This window comes from Phacochoerus africanus, chromosome 3 (genome assembly GCF_016906955.1).
Source record: "Phacochoerus africanus isolate WHEZ1 chromosome 3, ROS_Pafr_v1, whole genome shotgun sequence".
NCBI lineage: Eukaryota > Metazoa > Chordata > Mammalia > Artiodactyla > Suidae > Phacochoerus > Phacochoerus africanus.
In genome coordinates, this window is record NC_062546.1 from 194,111,876 (window position 1) to 194,134,544 (window position 22,669).

Genomic DNA, 22,669 nt, shown 5'->3' on the forward strand with positions numbered 1-22,669 from the left:
ACTCCAAAATTGTCCAAAGCTTCTGATGCATACCCCTTTCTTATAAGGCTGTGGGATTATTTTTCATCCAAAGGATGGTTGGATTTAATACTCCATCATGGAGGAGTTCGTGCCTGCCAACTGTTACTGTCAGAATATATGAGAGAGGTTCTTTATAAATCTATGTTCAAGAGACCCAAGAAACTGCAACCAAGAGGTTACTGTGCATCTCAGGACAGAGAAGCTAGTGCAGCCGACAAGAGGATCGTCCTGGGGAGACGTGAACAAGATGCTAAACTGCTCTGTGCTGAAGTCTTTGCACTGCAAAGTTGGTACCATAAGATGGGAAGGGAGTTACTGCGAGGCGTTGGTGAACTAAAGCATTTTGAACACAGGGAATAGTGCCTGGCACATAAGAAGTGTGTGATAAATGCTTTGACTACATAACACTATTCCAGAGGATTTTAATGGGTGTTGTTCAAAAGAAAGGCATGTGATTATACATCTGGAAACGCTACTTTAAACAAAGTTAAGTAGTTTTGTTTTTTTGTTTTTTTTTTCAGCTCACTGCAGAACTTCTCAGAGCCTTTAAAATGCTGATCTCCAACATGAACATCAATACAGCCACCTTGTACCAGGACCCGTTCTGTACAAGGTGATTCAACAAAATTTTAAGTGAATGATACGTCATTAATGACAATGGGTAGAATGTTGCATGGAAGATCTACAGAGCGTTTCAGCTTGCGTAACTGAAGCTCTATGCTCTTAAATCAGTAACCCTCTCTTTCCCCCTCCTATGTCCATGTTGGTTTTTACATCACTTACCCGAGACCCCTTCTCAGGAAAGCATTGGCAAAGGAAGCAATCTCTTCCCCCACAGGGACCAATGACCTTCTTTCCACCCTAGAAAGAGAAGCATCTGATTTAGTTTACCAGTATTCACCGCCTCGCCGGGTCCATCATGTACACATTATAACAAGCACTCTATAATCTGACACATGAGAATGCCAGAGTATACCTCTGAATCTGTGAAAAGACTAAAATTGATAAAGAAGAAGGCAAAGCAGTCACCTTGTCACTTGATAATAAAAGGGTTGATGATGAGGGGAGCAGGATAAAAGTGTATGGGAGCTAGGATTTTTTTCAAAGCCTATTTCTGCAGTCACTTTGCTTTAACCGAATCTTCTGCAATTTCTCTCTCTTGGTAAGACTTCACTTACCAACTTGCGAAAAATCTTTGAATGTTAATTATGTAGTTGCGAAAACTATATGTACATAATGGTGTTTCACTCAAATTATTCAGCTTGGCCTTTTTTCCTAAGACTCTCTTATTTTACCTCCAAGATCAGTCAGGGCATGTGTTCCCCAAGGAGGCCTTCCTGGGTTAGTGCTATAGTCACAGCCTTGGACTTGGATTAAAATTGTTCTTCATACAATTTTGTATGTGTGTGTTGTTAGGGCCACACAAGAGGTTCCCAGGCGTAAGCAACACCCATGGCAATGCCAGATCCGAGCAGTGCCTGAGACCTACACCACAGCTCATGGCAATGCCAGATCCTTAACCCACTGAGTGAGGCCAGGAATCAAACCTGCGTCCTCATGGATGCTGGTCAGATTCATTTCTGCTGAGCCATGATGGGAACTTTGTTCTTCATACAGTTTTGATGATACTCTGAGACGGCTTCTCTAATGTGTCTCTCAACCAGAAAGCTCCCAAACTGGAATAATTTGGGCACTCTCCCCACTTTTAGCGAGGTTTTCTCCAACTCTTTTTAAAGAGTTACCCCAATACCCACATGTTTTCTTATCTTTAACACTCTCCAAACACACACACACACACACACACACACACACACACCCCATGGGAAGAATCAGCCTCCCCCAAATCCTCATTATGTATAAAGGAAGAGTCATCAGTCACCTCAATGCAAAAGTATAGCCCTAGGGGAACTGTCTCCATAAGTAGATCTTTCTAGCCAGCTGCCAGGATGCACCTGCAGTGAAAATGCCATGAGCATCCATTCACAGACAGGGATGCCCACTGGGAGGGAGGAGGTGGTAGAGCAGATCTCTATGCAGGAGCTGAGGGTGTGGATGGGACCTCACACCTCTTTGAAAACTAACAACACTAAACATGAGCTTTTAGACTGACAAGTAATAGGGAAACATAAAACAACTGAACGAACATGTACAGTTCTGATAGAAGACCTGTATACATACACAGAAACATACTTGTGTACATAAATATACATGAATATATGTGTACATAAAAATGTATATGTATTATGTATGAGAGGGAAAGGAGTCTAAGTAGCATGTATTTTTCTTTTCAATCAAATAATTAAGACCTCTTTTTTTCTTGAAAAATATGTCAAGACATAATTTTTAAAATCTTAAGCATTAATAAAAAAATCTTTATAAGCACACCTCTGATGGATCATCGAAAATATATAAAAATGTAAACCTTGGCAAGAGCCAAGCAATTAGATAATATAAGTTTAAAAACGTATTTGAAGTTTCAGAAATATATGCCTCTTGAGTTTTGAGTAACATTGTTATCTATGAAGGTAGAAACATTAAGTCCGAAACCCTGATAAGGTTAAAAAAAAATTTAAATGCTCAAGGCCAGGTCAGGACAGCAGGAAAGCACTTAAAATAACTGGTTTGAACACTTGGGTTCATTTAAGGTTGGGATCCATTACTATGTGTTCAGTGAAATATCAAAACAACCAGAGAAAAAAAGAAGGTCATTTGATTAGATGGCTTGATAATAAAGGCAAGTTTGTTTTTTGGTTTTTTTTTGTTTGTTTGTTTGTTTGTTTGTTTGTTTCTGAGTTGTGCCAAGCTTCATTGAGATGTTTGTAGCAAAATTACATTTCAGAGAAGAATGAGTTTAAAGTAGATTAGCAGAATTCTAATAAAGGAACACATATAAAGCTTTGACTTGGACAAATAAAAGCAAAAAACAAGAAGTGATTTTAGTCTCTACAAAGTTCTACACCAGACATATCCCAATAAACATCACTTGAAAGAGGGGAGGCATTTATGAGGAAGAAACTGCACCTCCAAAACAGATTGTAGGATCTCATTACAAAGAGATAAAAAATATCTCAGGCAAGTCAACATTCAAAAGTATAAACCACATTTACTGGGGGTATACTGGCATTCTCAAAAACCAATGTTATTCTTCTTCAAAGAGAAAAAAAGAAAAGTCACTATCAGTTTTATCTTGGATATTTTTAAACAAATATGTGTTACCTAGAAAGCTCGGGAAAATACTGTGTTAATTTCCAGATTAATAATATGTCCTGCGTTTGTACTTTTATTGGGGTTTTTTGAATAACAAATAACATATGCACATGATAACAATTCAAACGGTACGAATCAGTGTAACGGAAAAAGACATCATTTTCTCTCCCAATTCTGGCCCTCAGTTCCCCCTCCTCAAATCCATGTCTGGGTGTTTATGAGCATATTTATACACTGATCACACACACAATACATATGCACACACTCTTCTGGTGATTTTCCCCTTCTTTTATCTTTACTCAAATGGTATATTTCTTTATATCTTGCTCTTTTCACTTAATCATATGTCTTCAAAATCATTCTGAATTACCATATATGGCTACCCATCAAAGTACTATACCTTCTTTAATCAGTTCTTATTCTTCCCCCCCTTTTCTTTTTCTTTTGCTACCAAATACTGCATTTAAACTAATACTCTTGTGAACATATCTTTATTCCTAAGTCAGGTTAAATATGTGTGATAAGTTCTGAAAAGGGAAATTGTTGTGCCAGTAGGCATGTGCATTTAAACTCCTGATGGATACTGCCAAATTGCCTTCCATAGATTTACAGACTCCATCAATTTATATCTCTACCTTTTTTTCTTTTGCTTTTTAGGGCCACACCTGCGGTATACGGAAGTTTCCAGGCTAGGGGTCGAATCAGAGCTGCATCTTCTGGCCTACACCACAGCCACAGCAACACCAGATCTGAGCTGCACCTGTGACCTACGCAGCAGTTCACGGCAATCCCAATTCCTTAACCCACTGAGCGAGGCCAAGGATCGAATCAGCATCCTTATGGAGACTACCTGGGTTCGCTTAGCTGAATCACAATGGGAACTTTCTTATATCTCTACCTGTAAAACCCAAGTACAGTACACCACTATCTTTGAAATCTCTAGAATTTCTGCATACCAGAAGGTAGTAGGGAGGTCCAGGATAGAATAATATCTGGCTCCAGAGTTATACACACTCAAATGGGACATAAGAAACAAAGGAAGTAAAATATAGCTCTCTGTAAACTTTTATGATAGAAAAAAGAATATAGTACAAAAGAATTTAGAAAAGTCAAGTAAGAGGGGAAAAAAACCCCGCACACATCTATTTCCAAACGTTTCTGTTCACTACTTGAAGTGATGCTTGCAAATGCCCATAAACTATAAGTTGGTCAGGTTTGATTACGCCTCTTTCCCACGTGAGAAAACTGAGTCTTGAATAGGCTAAGAGATGAATCCCTGGCAGAGCCGAGAACCAAGGGCATCCTATTCCAGAAAGTCACATGCTTTCTGCTCCTGACTGGACGGGAAAGGAGAAAAGGGGGCAACTTTCTATTTTGATTTTCTTTGAAAAGACCTATAATGACTTGAATCATGGAAACTGGATTGGGTGGATCCAAGCTGGAGGATGGATGTGTTTCCTGGCATGATTTAAACCAGTCCAGCTGTCTCATGACCAACCTGACTGCAGGCTGCCTCTTGTAGGAGTTCCTAGAAATGTCTGAAGTTGGGTTCAATAACTTAGACTCTTTAGTGAGGAAGCAGGAGAAAGAGGACTTATTATGGAATGTTCTAGGTTTATCTTTCTCCAGAGTTAAAATGTTCACATTTAGTCTTATACGTCTTAATTAATCCTGTAATGGCCCAGCTGCTTCCTGCACCCCTCTGAAAAAAGAGCTCTGTTATCAAATAAAGAACTCTCCAATATATGGGAAATTAAATAACCTGTCTTGACTATAGAATATAAAAGAAACTTTAGAGTTCATCTAATCCAACTCTTCAATTTTACAAATAAGAAAATAATTCCAGAGAGTGAATTGTTTAAAAGTATACTAATGAAGAATGCATAAAGCCCAAAGTTAGTAGAAGGAAAGAAATCATAAAAAACAGAACAGAAATAAATAAAATAAAGACAAACAATAGAAAAGAATCCATGAAACTAACAGTTGGTTGTTTGAAAAGGTAAAACAAAACAAAACAAAACAAAAAAAAACCCTATTAACTCTTTAGAGACAACAACTCTTTACAGACTCAACAAAAAAAAAGAGGGCCCAAATCAATAAAACCAGAAATGAAAAAGAAGCAGTTATAACCAACACCACAGAAATACAAAGGATCCTAAGAGATCCTTAGGCAACTACTATAAGCAACTACATGCCAATAAAATAGACAACCTAGAAGAAATGAACAAATTATTAGAAAGGTACAATCTCCCAAGATGAACCAGGAAGAAATAAAAATATGAACAGACCAATCGCAAGCTGAAATTGAAACTGTGATTAAAAATCTCTTAACAAACAAAAGTCCAATACCAGATGGCTCAACAGGTGAATTCTATCAAACATTTAGAGAAGAGTTGACACCTATCCTTCTGAAATTATTCTGAAAAACTTCAGAGGAAGGAACACTTCTGAGCTCATTCTATGAGGGCACCATCACCCTGAAACCAAAATCACACAAAGATATCACAAAAAAAGAAAAGTATAGGCCAACATCACTGATGAGCATTACACGCAAAAATCCTCAACAAAATACTAGCACACTGACTCCAGCAATAAATCAAAAGGATGATACCCCATGATTAAGTGGAATTTAACCCAGGGATGCAAAGATTTTTTCAATATCCACAAATCAATCAATGTGATATATTACATTAACAAACTGAAGAATAAAAACCATATGATCATCTTGATAAATTCAGAAGAAGCTTTTGAAAAAAATTAATATCCATTTATGATAAAAACTTTTCAGAAAGTGGGCACAGAGGGAACCCACCTCAACATAATAACCTATAATAACCTACAATGGAAAAGAATCTGGAAAAGAATATATACATATATACATATAACTGAATCGCTTTGCAGTTCACCTGAAACTAGCTCAGCACTGTAAATGAACTATACTTCCACTTTAAAAAAAATGATTTAAAAAGATGTAATAAAAATAACGCATTCAGTAAAGTGAGTTATCAACATGCAGTCAGAGCTCATTAACGGTACTTACCCCACATGCATGTTGTACGGAAGAAAGAATAAGTATGAGCAACCTATGAAAAAGCAAAAATGTAGAATAACTGTTTGTTTTCCTGCAAAACAAATTAAAAAGAAAATAGAACAAAAGAATTCACGCCAGAAAGCTTTTTTTAAAAAAATCTCTAAGTTGCTGTCACCAGCTGACTGTCAGCAGTGACGAGATAAATGTTACCCTCTCTCTGGGTGTCATCACTACATTTTCTCTTTTTCATCAGTCAAGAAGGACTCTCACCCCTTTCGTGTGGTCCTCCTTGTGCCGGGTCCAGTGGGGACAGTCGGAAGGTGAGACCCAAATGGATGAGTGAAGGGAGACAGCTCTTGGAATGAAAACTAAAAGAGAGAGGGAAGGAGGCAGCTTTGCCCAGGGCAGTGCGGAGACTTAGCGGTGTCTGGATGCCCTCAGAGAGAGCCAGGGGGAAGCAGGAAAGAAACCCACCTGGACTGGGGAGATGGTTCGGGAAAGAATAGGAACAAGTCAGGGACGAGTGAGGTAGGTCAGGGTCTTACAGGAGAGGGAGAAATCCAACTGGAGTAACATCCTTATTGGAAACGAATGTAACAACGAGAGATGCGAGCAGCAAGAACTGAATGTGGGTGTCCCTCCCACCCGCGCCCCGGCCAAGTTCATATGGTGAAACCCCAACCTCCGTGGGACAGAAGGAGGAGGTGGAGGTTTCCGGGATTGATTGGCTCATGGGGCTGGAGTCCCGGCCAATGGGATTATTCCCCTCATAACAGGGAGCAGGGGAGCTCTGTAGCCGCCCTCCTTCTGCCCTGTAAGGATATGAGAAGCTGGCACCCCTTCTCTTGGAATTCATGGAAAGTCGAGTCAAGGCCAGGTTGGCATCTCAGTGCAGTAACAGCGTAAATTAAGAAAATTTTAAAGAGGGACATTAAATACAGGGAATAAATCAAACTACTGACAACTACTGTCGGTTAATCAAGTCCTTATCTCTTTGGACCTTTGTAAAGACGAACGGGATACCTCTTACAGCAATTTTGGCCTCTGTCCATCTAGTCTCATTAAAATAGTAGGCAGGGGAGTGCCCATTGTGGCTCAGTGGGCTAAGAACAAGACAGGGTGCCCACGAAGATATGGGTTCGACTCCTGGACTCGCTCAGTAGGTTAAGGATCCGGTGTTGCCACAAGCTGCGGTGAGGAAGCAGATGCAGCTTGGATCCAGCATTGCTGCAGCTGTGGCTGTGGCTGCAGATGCAGCTCTGATTACATTCCTAGCTTGGAAACGTCCATGTGTCACAGGTAAGGCTGTAAAAAGAAAAAAAAAATTGTAGTCAGGGTAGGTATTTCCATATTTTACACAAGAGCAAACGGCTCGGAAATGTTGGATGAAGCGTCCGATAAGGTTGCAGGCAGAGGGGCTCCAAGCCGGTTCAGGACAGATCTGGACTCTGGTTACTGTTTTTAACTCTCTTCCCTCTGCTTGTTCCTCCTGCTGCTGCGTATATTTAAAAATAAGGCAACCCCTCTTTTTCTTTAAAGAAGGCTTTGAAATTAAGATTACTTTGTAGTTTCCTTCACACTGGCTCTAAATAGATAAGACCTGGCTGCACTTCTGAAATAAATGGTTTCCTCTCAACAGCCTCTCTCCTTCATTGACCATTGATATGTGTTCATCAGCTTCAAAACTTTTCATATTTTTCACTATTTAACACTTCCCTGTCTTAACTCGAGCAATCTCCTATTCATTTCCTACTGCTGCTGTAATGCACTGTCCCAAACTTGGTGGCTTAAAACGACTCAGATGTTCTTTCTTACGGTTCCGAAGGTCAGAAGCCTGACATGGGTTTCACTGGCAAAAGAATCAAAGTGTTGGCAGGCTGTGCTGGGTGGAGGCTCCAAGGGAGACTGAGTTTCCTTGCTTTTTCCAGATTCTAGGGGCTGCCTGCATTCCTTGGCTCGTGGTCATGTTCACCTTCAAAGCCAGCACTGATCCACTGAGTATCTGTCCAGCTGCACCCCTCTGATCTCTGCTGGCCTTGTCACATGTCCTTCTCAACTCTCCCTCTTTCACTTCTAAAGACCTTGATGATTATACTGGGCTCACCCAGATAATCCACGATAATGTCCCCACTGTAAGGTCAGCTGATGAGCAACTTAATTTCACCTACAACCATAATTTATCCTTGCCACGTAAGGAGACATTCCTAGGCTCCAGTGATTAGGATGTGGGCATCTCTGGGGGTCGTTATTCTGCCTACCACATTCCTGAAGTGCATTGTCCTAACTCCACTAGTTATAGGGACCCTGCTGCTATGAATTTATGGGAAAGTTTTTGCTACTCAAACCTAGTGAGTAGAAGAGCAAGAATTGGTGACCTTGTGTAGTGTAACCTCCCATTGGGTGGTCATGTGGGTGCAACTGAGGGAGAATAGAGAGGACTGCTGTTGTGTGTGTGTATGTGTGTGTTTGTGTGTCTGCCCCTGCGGCATGGGGAAGCTTCCGGGCCAAGGATCGAACCAGGGACCTGAGCCACAACAGTGACAATGCTGGATCCTTAACCCACTGAGCCACGAGGGAGCTCCGAAGGATTGCTGTTTAATAATAAAAATGAAGTGCAGAATGGCAGCAGACAATAATCCATAGATTCCTGGAATAATTTGGATTTTTGACACGGAAGCATTCAGATCATTTACACCCATAGAACCAACATTTAAGAGACATTATTAAATGAAAGCCAGTGGTCGTACTGAGGACACTCACCAGGAATCTGCGGCCAAGGGCTTGATCCACCTGAAAGAGCAGCTTACCAAGGCCATGTGCACAATTACTTCATAGTTAAGTCTTGGTACTTAAAAAAAAATTCTGCCACTCTTCTCTTCTCTTCCAGAAGACTCTTGTTTACAAGTGAGGGCTCTATGTCCTGGGTTTAAAGTCTGCATATGTTAAATATAAATATATCACTTAAAACGCAGCATTCATCACAAGGTTGAAAATAATTACTTTCATTCTTCAGACTTAGCAATGGAAATATTTTCTAAGGGGAACTTCAATAGTGTTTTTGACATAATCTTTCCTCAGTGATGGCTAAACTGAATACATATTTTTTATTCTTAGATGTAAAGATACATCTTTCTGTTATCAATGTATTTTTGAGAAATGAAAAGATTTACATTTCTAATGTTTGTACAAAAATCACTTGCTTCATTTTGCTAAGTGGAATTTTCTTCTATTTAGTCTTTTCCCTCAAGAATCCAAGCTAAAATTGAGTCAAGCACTTTTTAAAAAAATTTTTTTAAAACTAAAAAAGAAATCCCGTAGTATTAAAAATATATATACTTTGGAGTTCCCATTATGGCTCAGCAGTAGCAAATCTGACTAGTATCCATGAAGATTGGGGTTCGATCCCTAGCCCCACTCAGTGGGTTAAGGATTGGGGGTTGCCATGAGCTGTGGTATAGGTTGCAGACGTGGCTTGGATCTGGCATTGCTGTGGCTGTAGGCAGCTGTGGGTGGCAGCTGCAGCTCCAATTTGGCCCCTAGCCTGGGAACTTCCATATGCCACAGATGTGGCCCTATAAAGGAAAAAAATAAATACACATTTTTGCCTACTTACAGCAAATACATATAAACATGTTTTTATGTAAAATGGTACAACTGCTGTGGGAAACATTTTGGCAGGACCTCAAAAAGTGAAACGTAAGAGTTACGATATGAACCAGCAAATTCATTCCAGGTACATACCCCACAGAGCTGACAACATATGTCCACACATAAGCTTATATGTGAATATTCACTGCGGTTTATTTGTAATAGCCAAAAAGTGGGAACGACCCACTTCAGCTGATGAATAGATAAGCAAAACACGCTATTTCCATAGAATGGAATACTATTTGACCATAAAAAGGAATAAAGTACCAATCCAAGATACAACATGGATGACCCTTGGAAAAGTTATGCCAAGTGAAAGAAGTCACATACGATATAATCCATGCATGTGAAATGTCCAGAATAGAACAGGCATATCCACATAGACAGAAACCTGATTAGTAATTAGCAGGGTTGGGAGGAGAGGAGTTGGGAAGCCCAGGGTTTCTTTTTGAGACGATGGAAATGGTCTTGGATTAGACAGTGGTGATGGCTGCACCAGATTATAAGAACCCTAAAACCGCTGAATCTATAAACCTTAGAAGAGTTCAAATGGTGTATTTTGTGACCTTAACCTCAATTTTTAAAAAGAAAAAAATATTTTGACTCAAAGAACTGTATACTTTGATAAACGATCTCTTGGCTTCAAAGAATTGAAATGTTTTATCTTTAATACTTTGGCTTCTCTGAAGACCTGTACCTGTAAGAACTGGGTAGAGAGAAAGACACTGAGAATGAAGAATGCTACAAGCTCTTTTTAAATTTCTGGATGAAATCTGGATAAACTAACTCGATGCTGTATTTATGAGAGATTAGTTTTCCAAGTAAGTGGTAGAACAACATTCCATGATAGCTTTGAAACCAAGGAGAAACAAAATCACCTTGAGTCCCTAGATTTTTTTTTGTCTTTTTTTTTCTTTTCCAGGGCCCCACCCACGGCATATGGAGGTTCCCAGGTTAGGGGTCTAATTGGAGCCATAGCTGCGACCTATACCACAGCTCAGGGCAATGCCGGATCCTTAACCCACTGAGCGAGGCCAGGGATGGAACCCGCAGCCTCATGGTCCCTAGTCGGATTCGCTGACCGCTGAGCCCTGAGGGGAGCTCCTTGAGTACATAGATTTTTTTAACACCAAAACACAGATAATGATGCAATTAGTCTCCACGAATATTGTGATAAAGGGGTGCATCAAGGGGATTTTATTCAAAGGGAGTATTGCTGTGGTCACCTCTCAGAGGAAGAATGCCTGATGGTGACCCCAACACCTAAGAGTTTCTCAGTACATTTTAACTGAATGGCTGGCTGGCTGGCTGGCTGGCTGGCTGGACGGCTGAACCAATCTGCAGACGCCTGACTGGTCTCCCATTGGTCAGGGGACCCTGCGACATGGAAGGACACTGCTGTGCTGGGAACAGCCAGTGCATTCCCATCACCATGCATTTCGTTACCATATAAGCTCCATGAGAAGATGGCTTTTGTCTTTTTATTCACTGATTTTCTTCCCCATAATAGTGCTTGGAATATAGCAAGTGCTCAATATATTCACTTATTGGGTGAATGGACTTATAGGAGACAGTCTGGGACCTTCAGAATATGAATTGAATATATTACATGGGGAATGTAAGATGAGGTGAATTTTGACTTCACAAGAGGAAGAAGAAGGGAGAAAGAAGCAGATGGAGAGAAAAATCATAACGGCATTGGAGGAAGTAATGAGAAGCCAACACTTCCTGATTGTTCGTGGGACCCTCTGCTAAGAGTGTTGCCCACGTCAAGTCAGTTATTTTCACCACGGTTTAGTAAGAAAAGTATTGTTTTCATTGTGTAAGAAAAACACACTGGGAGTTCCCGTTGTGGTGCATGTATCCTTGAGGACTCAGGTTCAATCCCTGGCCCCGCGCAGTGGGTTAAGGATCCGGTGTCGCCCTGAGCCGCGGCCTAGGTCGCAGATGCAGCTCAGATCCTGCGTTGCTGTGGCTGCAGCGCAGGCCGGCAGCTGCAGCTCCAATTCAACCCCTAGCCTGGGAATTTGCGTATGCTGCAGGTGCAGCCCTAATTTAAAAAAAAAAGAAAGAGAAAAACACACTGGATCAGTTTAGGTAACTTGTACAAAGTTATGGAGCTAATATAGGGAAGATTGGGGTTTCTGGACTTAAGCACGTGTTCCTTGTTCAACTGACACCCCAGGTTGGCAGCCTTCAGATTTTTCTGCTCTCAGACTCCCGCAAGAATTTTGAAAAATCTAGGCAAACCCCCTATTCTTTTGTTTTCATTTAATATCTAAAAGCTTTATTCTTTTTATTGCAGAGAGTAGAATTTGGAACACTGTAAATGGTTTCCTATAAAATGAAACTGCTGCAGCACCATTGTAGAGGAAGCCTCCAAACCACAATGTCAGGCAATCTGTCTTTCATCATCATCAATCTAAAATATGTTCATACAGTTTTTAACAGTATTTTTCTTCTTGAATTTATGTTTACCTTCCACTGCCCCACATATATCCTAGTGCAATATAATTTTATACTTGAAAATCATATTGATTACTCTCCCATATTTCTCTGCAACAAAAACATGTATATACATTCAGTAACTTTTTATTTCTTAGGATCACAAATCTCTGTGTCTTAAGAATTTTTTTCTCCTGGATTGGTTTATCGTTATGATTATTAGTAGTACATAATTAATCAAAAACGTAAATAAATTTGAATCTTGATAAACGACTAAACATTAAAAGTGAAATCATACTGGAAATGTCATTGACTACGGAAGAACTAGCATTTTTGTTTTTCATCTAGTTTATTTAGCTCTAGATTAATAACACATCTTACTGGAAAGAGAGGTTCAGCAACCGTCCTACTTCCGTTTTAATTTTTAAAGCTGTAAATCCTAACAAACCTTATTCACAAAATTAGGAAGTTGTTTATGGAAGGAATTTGTGACACAAATGTCACTCAATTCTTAGAACTTCTCTTGATTTGTCCATCAAAAGCAATATAGAATATATCATCAATAATCATTTATGAATGCTCTACCAATGAACAGTCTTCCTTCTACAGCGATAAAAGCAAAAAGTGGGAAATTTCAGGGAGTGTGGCGCCCAGGAGATTGATGCTTTCTGTTCTCAGCACCTGCACGTACACCCCCCTTCATCTGGCCCCACAAACAATCTGGACCAAGCAGGCTGGTAATCTTTGGGATGGATGGGGAGATGGGGACGGATGGAGGGATGACTTCCTTTTGAAAAGTAGAAAGAACTTTACGAAAGGGGAAGTAGGAACCTGGAGCAAAAGCTCATTTTCTGATAGAAGAAGTCTAACAAAGACTATCTATAGCAGTTGAGAATCTGGAAAGTCCTTATTTTAATTAACTTTCCACACTGCTTGCGAAACCCCTTAGAATCTTTTGGTCACCCAAGGGTACAGGTACCTCAGTTTGGAGCTCTCTGCTTTAGGTGAGCTGCCAAAGGTAAAACAACTGCCTTGTTCACAGTTTTACCTGGAGCCAGCCTCAGATGACTCTGCACTCATCCCACGCATCTGCCTAGCTGGAAAACAAAGCCATGAATGCATTGCAGAGATGTCAGGGCTGTTGTGCCCAGGGTTCAGATGGTCACAGCTGAGCAGAGGACAATGTGGCCATCAGCGGGACGGCATGAACGGCAGTGTGTACAGCTCTCTCTTACACTTTTGACAGCACCACAAAAATACCCCATCACTCAGGAGAGCATCCCTCTAACCTCTCTTCTCATAAATAAATAAAAGGCTGTCATCACATGGGATTGGCCAAGGGAGTGTGTTTCCACTGGAGTCTATTTTAAAAAAAAATTTTTTTAAAAGCCTCAACAACCCAAATGCTATGCTATTAAAACATTTGCAAAAATTAGCATTGGGAGATTGCCTGCCTAGGAAACTTGGGCTAAAGTTCTGTACCTTTCAAAAAAACAAGCTTTGGAGTTCCCGTTGTGGCGCAGTGGAAACAAAATCTAACTAGTATCCATGAGGATGCAGGTTCGATCTCTAGCCTCCCTCAGTGGGTTAGGGATCTGGCATTGCCGTGAGCTGTGGTGGAGGTTGAAGACAAAGCTTGGATCCCGAGTTGCTGTGGCTGTGGTGTAGGCCAGCAGCTGTAGCTCCAATTCGACTCCTAGCCTAGGAACTTCCATATGCCACAAAAAGCCCCCCCCCCTCCAAAAAAAAGCAAGCTTTATTTCCCCAGCTATTATTCTCATGAAGGGAGCGCTGTATCAGAGCCCCCTCTTTCAGCCCCGCTAAGTGGGGGCATGGCCAGGTTTTCACTACCTGATTCTGTCTCCCCAGGATGACCACCTGCCCCAACCAAGAGCTTGACTTAGGCACGCAGAACCCTGGGCTGGAGGATGGTACAAAAAAAAAAAAAATTCAGAATCAGTTTTCTTGGAGAGCTGAAATCAGGACCCTGAGAGAAGAAAGGGAGATGAAGGAGGAAGGATGTATCCAGAGATGATCTAAGGACAGCTGGGCATTAGGACACCGGGACCGGTCAAGGTCAAGTACCAGCCTGAACTCAGAGGAAACAGATAAGCTGAGTAATCCTCAAAAGCTGTTTTTGAGAGAGGGAAATGCAAACGAGAAAGACAGAGAGTCTCATGAGAGGATGAAAAAAACTAGCTCATTCCCAAGAGAATCCTCTCATTTCTTATGCAGTTTTGTCGTCAATTCCCTTTTCTTGCGCAAATTGACCTGTGCAGCTGAGAGAGTCTGACAAAGAAAGCACTCCCCCCATCGCAGCTGGTTTTAGGGGGCAACACCCCAAAAGGGAAGCTGAACATAGGTGCCCTGCGTCTTTGACATCCATATCACTCACTGACTCGAGTCCACAGGTTCCTGCCCAGCAATGAATTTCTATCAGCCATTTCTACCATGAATATTCAGCAGGTGTCATTGTGCTCCCTCCCTCCAACTCCCTGGGATATTTTTTTCTTTAATGGTCAGGCCTGTGGCACATGGAAGTTCCTGGGCCAGGGACTGCATCTGAGCTGAAGCTGCAACCTACATACAATACAGCAGCAGCAAAGCTGGATCCTTTAACTCACTGTGTCAGGCAGGGGAGCAAACCCAGGCCTCCACATTGACTAGAGCTGCTACAGTCAGATTCTTAATGCACTGCACCACAGCGGGCACTCCCCTGGGATAATTTTTTTCCCTGCAATGCTTTGTGAAAGATTCCTGGACTCCAATTCCCCTGGGACTCCCTATGAGTCTCTGCCTGGTGTTTTCCAAATATTGGGTCTGGGAGCAGGATCTGAGATTTTCCAAATCATTATCTGTACCATGGGAAACGTGTTTTCTCTGCAACCCAATCTTGAACAGAAATACACCCTGCTGAGGTTCTCATTGATTGGAGGCTGGGTAGGCGGGTGGGGGAATGGCAAAAATTGGAGGATGAGATAAACAGGAGACTGATAATCTGCCAGGCACAAAAGGTAGCAGAAATATAATGTCTTCTTTTCTCAAATAACATAATTCTTTGAGCTCTCTCTAATAAGGTTTGTTCTTTCGGTCAAGTCATTTCCTACTAAGTCAATGACTGCATGTTCTTTCCTTTAACTTTCTGACACTGAGCTATTTGAAGACCCTCTTTCCAAGGCTAATTTTTTTAAATAGTCTGACCACTTATTTGTATATACCTTTATCTTTCCAAAAATAGACTTCCTAAAGGCTCAGCTTTTGTAAAGAAATAAGCAAGAAGCCTCAGGGGTTAGAAAAACACTCTCAGGAGGTCCCCTTGTGGCTCAGTGGTAATGAGCCCAACTAGTATCCATGAGGATACAGATTCAATCCCTGGCCTCGCTCAGTTGGTTAAGGATCTGGTGTTACCCTGAGCTGTGGTGTAGGTCATTGACACAGCTCAGATACATGTGGCTGTGGCTGTGGCTGTGGTGTAAGCGTGCAGCTGCAGCTCTGATTTGACCCCTAGCCTGGGAACTTCCATATGCCAAGGGTGTGGCCCAAAAAAGAGAAAGAAAAAAAAAGGAAGGAAGAAAGAAAGAGGAAGGAAGGAAGGAAGCAAGGAAAGAGAAGAGAAGAGAAGAGAAGAGAAGAAAAGAAAAGAAAAGAAAAGAAAAGAAAAGAAAAGAAAAGAAAAGAAAAGAAAAGAAAAGAAAAAGGCTCCCAGAAAAAGAATGGCATGTCTAGTCCACCGTGATGGCTGGACATCTCCTTTAAGGCTCACACTTTCCCTATTAAGAGATCACCTGGACTTTTCCCAACATTCAAGTTGGTTACTTTCTAAAATCCCGTATCTTTGGGTTGACTCTACCTGCAGATTATCAAAACCTTCAGCTTAATTTGAGCTTTTTAACAAAAACAGTCAATCTCAACAAACATCACAAGGCTTTTAAAGCAAGTCATGAATCTGTGTGGTCCATGGGCCACTGGAATGTGGCTGGAGCTTCATGTTCTCTGAGAAAGAACTGGGTAAAACTTGAGAACTACTCAAGTAAATTCTTGAGAGTCTCTTTAAGTTCCAACTTGACCAGAATGTTGCTGGATTGCAGCCAAGCCCGCCCCCACCTTGCCTTCCCTCTAGGTTCAACTGAACTGTTTGAAAGTACGACCGAGTCCTCAGTTGACCTTGGAATTGAGTTGGCTGGTCCAAAGCCAGAGGGACCGTATTTCAGGTTACCCATCATTCTGCCACCATAGGCCATTATTATCATTTTCTCCATGAGGTCTCCTCCCAACATCAACAGAAAATTTGACAACAATCATGTTGTCATCACGTGGGAAATACATGGAGGTGATGCATGTTCCACAAACATGCAACTGATTCTCAAACTGGGTGTGCACTTCACCTCCAAGTGAAGAATGACATTCTTGACTCAGCTGGCTATGCATATGTCTCTTGCCAAAAGCACTACTCCCCCAAGTTTCTATTGGTCTGTGATTTTCCTCACTGGGCAGGGCTGAAGGGACTCTGTTGGAACCCTCCGGGACTTCTGGGAACTACCTTTGGGGAAAAGCTCTGGCAGTGACATCCCTTGGTCCCATGAGGAAGGGTCACCCCTCCCCCCCGCCACCAACCATAAAGGGAGGCTGGCATTTGCCTTTGATGACTTTTTTCCTTCTCCACAGAGACGGCTGTCTTTCTCTCTTGGTACCTTGTGTTCTCAGGACTCTGGAGTTAGAAAGATTTGGGTCCAGATCTTGATCACTTATCAGTATAACCCTGAGCACATGTGTACCCCCCGCCCTGACCTCTTGAGTTCTCCCTGTGTAAAATTAATGCTGGAGAGAACCACACTGAGTTAAAATTAGTGCCTAGCGCAGTCCCTGGCATGTGGTGGCAGCTCAATAAAATGTTTATTTCCTGCCTTCCTAATTCATCCTGCAGGCAAAAGGAGCTCCCCATAAATTAAGAGAAGGGTTAGAAGACAGGAACTGAGACAAGCCTGGCAGACCTCAGGGGGGCTATGGGGACACCTGATCTGGGAAGAGAGGATGACCTCGGGAAATGAGAAAGAGGAATAAACTGCGCCAGTCCCTCCTAAAGTACCTTTTAAACATCAGGAGAAGTTATTGAGCGGGTGATTCTGCCTTTAGTGTAGAGGGCACACAGGAGGACACGTCTAGTTGGAATCAGAGTTAACATAAGCAGACCCTGAGCAGACACTAGGAAAAGGTTGGCATTTGGTTTTATCAACCAGAACGCTGCCCGCATCTGCCTTGCTTTTGGCAGGAGTTGGTTCTAGAGCCTGAGTCTCCTCAGCGGGTTTTCCCTAAAGGACAAGACTTGGAACTAGACTCCACTAGGAATGCCTCTGCCACTCTGGAACCTGATAATAGATTCACGGGCATTGCTGAAACCTGGGCTGCAGAGCTAAGCCATCACATACTCTGCTACAGACCGTAAAATACAGCCAGGTTCAGTGGCGACTTTACACACTGGAAAATAACTGAGCAAAGCCGAGAGAAGGTGCATGTATTGGATGCAGGTGTCATATGGGCAGAGTGGACAAGACAATCAGCAACTGGAAGTTTCACAAAGCCGTAAAGGATTCCACTATTAAAGTAAGACTGCTTCCCTACTAAAATTTGAAAATGAGATTTTTTTTTGAGACTTCAGAAATTAAGGATAAGTAGGGGTCTATACTAATTTTTTTTGGTCTCTTTAGAGCCACAGTTGCAGCATATGGATATTCCAGGCTGGGGTGGAATCAGACCTGCAGTTGCCAGCCTATACCACAGCCACAGCAACACCGGATCTGAGATGAAACTCAGATGCAACCTATGCCACAGCTTGAGGCAAGGCTGGATCCTTAACCCACTGAGCGAGGCCAGAAATCGAACCTACATCTTCACAGACACTATGTCAGATTCTTTTTTTTTTTGTCTTTTGTTGTTGTTGTTGTTGTTGCTATTTCTTGGGCCGCTCCCGAGGCATATGGAGGTTCCCAGGCTAGGGGTTGAATCGGAGCTGTAGCCACCGGCCTACGCCAGAGCCACAGCAACGCGGGATCCGAGCCGCGTCTGCAACCTACACCACAGCTCACGGCAACGCCGGATCCTTAACCCACTGAGCAAGGGCAGGGACCGAACCCGCAACCTCATGGTTCCTAGTCGGATTCGTTAACCACTGAGCTACGACGGGAACTCCACTATGTCAGATTCTTAACCTGCTGAGCCACAACAGGAACTCCTACATTGAAAATTTTTTAACAAAAGCATAGGGGGAAAAATAAAATAATACATAAAATCTTGAGTACAGGTGAAAATTACAGGATTTGCAAATTCAAATCCATTAAATATGTAATAATATTTAAAATTTAAAGTGGCTTTTTATTGACTAGACTGGCATTCATCCAAAGGAAAAAAATTTGGGAATTATCTCCATATACCTTTATACAACATAAATAAACACTTATGATTATTATTCAATGAGGAACTATCTGTCAATTTCCTATTTTGTATCAGATTCCATGCTACACTATAGATGCAAAAATGAATTTGATTTACCTGAAGCAAATCAATATTACTTTTAAATAAATTGGGAAGAGTTAAAGATGCATATTATAATCACTAAAGCAACCACTAACAAAAATTCAGAGAGCTATAACTAGAAGTCAACAAAAATTAAAATGGAACACTAAAAAATATTTGACTAAACAAAAGAATCCCAGAAAGAACAACAACAACAACAAAAGCAGATGAAACAGATAAAAAGTAAATAGAGAGAGGACAGACCTAAAAATAATTATATAAACTACATGAAAACATACTAAAAACTATTAAAAGGCAAGACAGTCTTAAAACAGAAAAAAGAAAAATCCAAGTATATGGAGCCTACAAGATACACACTTTGAATAAAAAGACTCAAATAGATTGAAAGTAAAAGGCTGAAAAATTATATACCACACAAACAGTAAGCAAAAGAAAAGCAGACTGGCCATATATAGTCTTTTTAGGGCCACACCTGAGGCACATGGAGGTTCCCAGGCTAGGGGTGGAATCAGAGCTGTAGCCGCTGGCCTACACCACAGCCACAGCAAGGCCAGATCCCAGCTGCGTCTGCAACCTACACCACAGCTCACAGCAACGCGGGATCCTTAACCCACTGAGCAAGGCCAGGGATCGAACCTGTGTCCTCACGAATACTAGTCAGATTCGTTTCTGCTGAGCCACAACAGGAACTCCAAGACTGGCTATATTAATAGCATGTAAAATAGACTTTAAGATGGAAAATGACACAATAATTATCAAAAAGTCAATATATCAGAGGTCTATAAATATTATAAATATATGGAATTAATAGCAGAATTTCAAAATATATAAAGCAAAAACAGATAAACGAAAAGGAGAAAAAGACGAGGTCTCAAATATAATTGGAGTCTAACTCTTCTCTTTGTATTTCATAGAACAAGGTAGAAAATATTACTCAAGGCACAGAAGATCTGAGCAACACTATCAACTCCTTTGCCCTAGTTTACATACATGAATCACTAGACCCAACGACTGCAGAATATATATTTTTTCAAATGGATATGGTATGTTTGCCAGATAAACTAACTATATGATAGACCGTAAGTCTCAATAGATTTCAAAAAATTGAAATCTTGCAGAGATTTAAATTAGGGAATCTGACTAGGAACCATGAGGCTTGCTCAGTGGGTTAAGGACCCGGCATTGCCGTGAGCTGTGGTGTAGATCACAGACGCAGCTTGATCCTGTGTTGCTGTGCTGTGGCATAGACCGGCAGCTGTAGCTCCAATTGGACCCCTAGCCTGGGAACCGCCATATGCCACAGGTGCAGCCGTAAAAAGCAATAAATAAATAAATAAGGACTCAACAATAAACCATATAGGAAAGTTCCAAATTTTTGGAAATGAAACAACATACCCCAAATAAGCTATGGGTTAAAGAAGAACACATTTTAAATAATAATGAAAACAACATATCAAAATTTATGGATACAATCTACCCGTGCAGAGAAAGAAACTGTATGAATGAATACTTTAGAAAAAAGAAGGGCGTTCCCTGGTGGCACAGTGGGTTAAGGATCAGCTCTCTGCTGTGGCACAGGTTCAGTTCCTGGCCCAGGAACTTCCACCAGCCACAGGAGTGGCCAAAAAAAGAGAAAAAGTCTAAAATCAATTACATAAGTTTCTATCTTAAGAAACTAAGAGAAGAAGAGCAAAGTAAACCTGAGGTAAAAAGTAAGAAATAATACAGATAGATGAGAAAACCAACAAAGGAGAAAGCATTCAAGCAATAGAGAAAACTCGATGAACTCCAAAGTGGTTCTTTGGGGTTTTTTTGAAAAGGTATATAAAATTGATAAACTTGACAGACTACCAAGGCCAAAAATGACTAAGGGAAAACTACTACAGATATACAGACAGTAAGAAGATAATTACAGAATCTCAATATCATTCCTTAGAATCAAAGAAGCCAGACAGCAAAGAGTACATACTGTATGATTCCATTCACATGAAATTCTAGAAAATGCCAACCAACCTCCAGTGACAGAAAGCAGATCAGCGGTGGCCTGGCAATGGGCCAGGAGAGAGGATGGCCTGAAAAGGGGCAGGAGGAAACTTTGGGGAGTGACAGGCTGCTGTTTTCACAGGGTGTGTGCATCTGTGAAAATCCTTGAATTGTGTACTTTAAATAGGTATGGAGTTTTGTACATAAATGATACTGCAATAAATTTACTTTAAATGCTGCAGTTACTCTATCACAACAATCTCTGCATCTGCCCTCCAAGGCCCTATAATTCAGAAAGGTAAGGTACATGACACTGTTTCTATGCTATATAATAAAGGTCTGGACAAAGGACTTCCCAGAGACCATGATCTTTGACCTATGACCTAGGTCGCAAAATGCAAGAGGTACCCCAGAGAGACCGAGGGGGTAGAGGGTGGGGGGCTGAAGGTGGAGGGTACAGCATGAGGTAGGGACGTGTGCACAGTGAACCTGAGAAGGGTGGGGTGACATATGAGATGTTTCCAAAGTTGATTTTGGACCACTCTACTCTACCTTAAGTGAGAAATAAGCTGTAAAGAAAAAGAGGGAGTTCCCGTCGTGGCGCAGTGGTTAACGAATCCGACTAGGAACCATGAGGTTGCAGGTTCGGTCCCTGCCCTTGCTCAGTGGGTTAACGATCCGGCGTTGCCGTGAGCTGTGGTGTAGGTTGCAGACGCGGCTCGGATCCCGCGTTGCTGTGGCTCTGGCGTAGGCCGGTGGCTACAGCTCTGATTCAACCCCTAGCCTGGGAACCTGCATATGCCGCGGGAGCGGCCCAAGAAATAGCAACAACAACAACAACAACAATAACAACAACAACAAAAAGACAAAAATAAAATAAAAAGAAAAAAAAGAAAAAGAGGAGCTTCCGGAAGCTTTAAAAGAGGCAAGTTACACAATGCACTTGTACTAACATTCCCCAATATTGCCAAGGCTCTTCCAGGCGTGCGGTAGATTATTTTGCCGGCACATTCAAAATGAAGTGTGACCACTTTGGCCAATGAGATGTGAAGGGGCACGTGTCGCATCCAGGTGGTAGCTTTTAGAGCAGTTTCTGATTTGCTGCCTTCTCTTCCCCTTCCAAGGGGATCAGAGAAGAATGCCTGGAGTGAGAATTTCCAGGAGGTTCCTGAGTGTCTCTTAAGCAGAGCCCCTTCCCCCACCTCTTCATTCCCTGTGATGAATACCTATGTGCACATGCAGAAGAAAAATTTTTTTACTGTGGGCCTCTGAAATTTGGGGGTTGTTTGTAACCTGTTCTTTCTGATACAATGTGCTGTTTTACCCTGACCTTAATGTAGAAGGTGGATTTCAGAGGCGAGACCCAGCAGGGGTCTAGTTAGAAGGCTACCGTAATCCACAGAAGATAAGCGCAAGGACTGGGGGCCGGGGCCAAGGCCTTAGACAAGCAATACAAGAATCTGGAAAGGTCATGACAAGAACTGACATAATGACTCTGAGATTCTAAAAGAATCTGAGTCTAATTGTTCTACAGGTGTTGAAAAGAGAAGGTTCTTGAAAGAAGAGAGATGAAGTGGGGAGACGAAGTAAAAAGAAAAAGGTTAATTTAAAATGTAATTAAGATTACATTTAACCTCTTAAAAAGATTAAGGAGCCACAGGCAACCTGGAAAAGTGCATCCTGTCAAAAGTTGGGGCACCATCTCTATACAGTGAAGGCTTCAGAAAGATCATAAACTTTGGAAGAAAACAGACCTGGGCATGAATCCTTAGTGAATTTATCAAGTCCTCCAACTTCCTTAAT

The 22,669-nt window shown here is 41.6% G+C and overlaps 1 protein-coding gene across 3 annotated transcripts in view; it reads right to left on the reverse strand.

The window, feature by feature from the left end:
- COL4A4 (collagen type IV alpha 4 chain) overlaps nucleotides 1-22,669 on the reverse strand; it is a 139,802-nt gene that overhangs the window by 113,527 nt on the left and 3,606 nt on the right. For all 3 annotated transcript variants that reach the window (XM_047773662.1, XM_047773663.1, XM_047773661.1), the window contains exons 2-4: nucleotides 9,020-9,192; nucleotides 6,269-6,311; nucleotides 805-882 (exon numbers count right to left, since the gene is read on the reverse strand). In XM_047773662.1, the coding sequence (XP_047629618.1) occupies nucleotides 805-882; nucleotides 6,269-6,311; nucleotides 9,020-9,075 (177 nt within the window). In that variant the 5' untranslated portion in view covers nucleotides 9,076-9,192. The remainder of the gene's footprint in view (nucleotides 1-804; nucleotides 883-6,268; nucleotides 6,312-9,019; nucleotides 9,193-22,669) is intronic.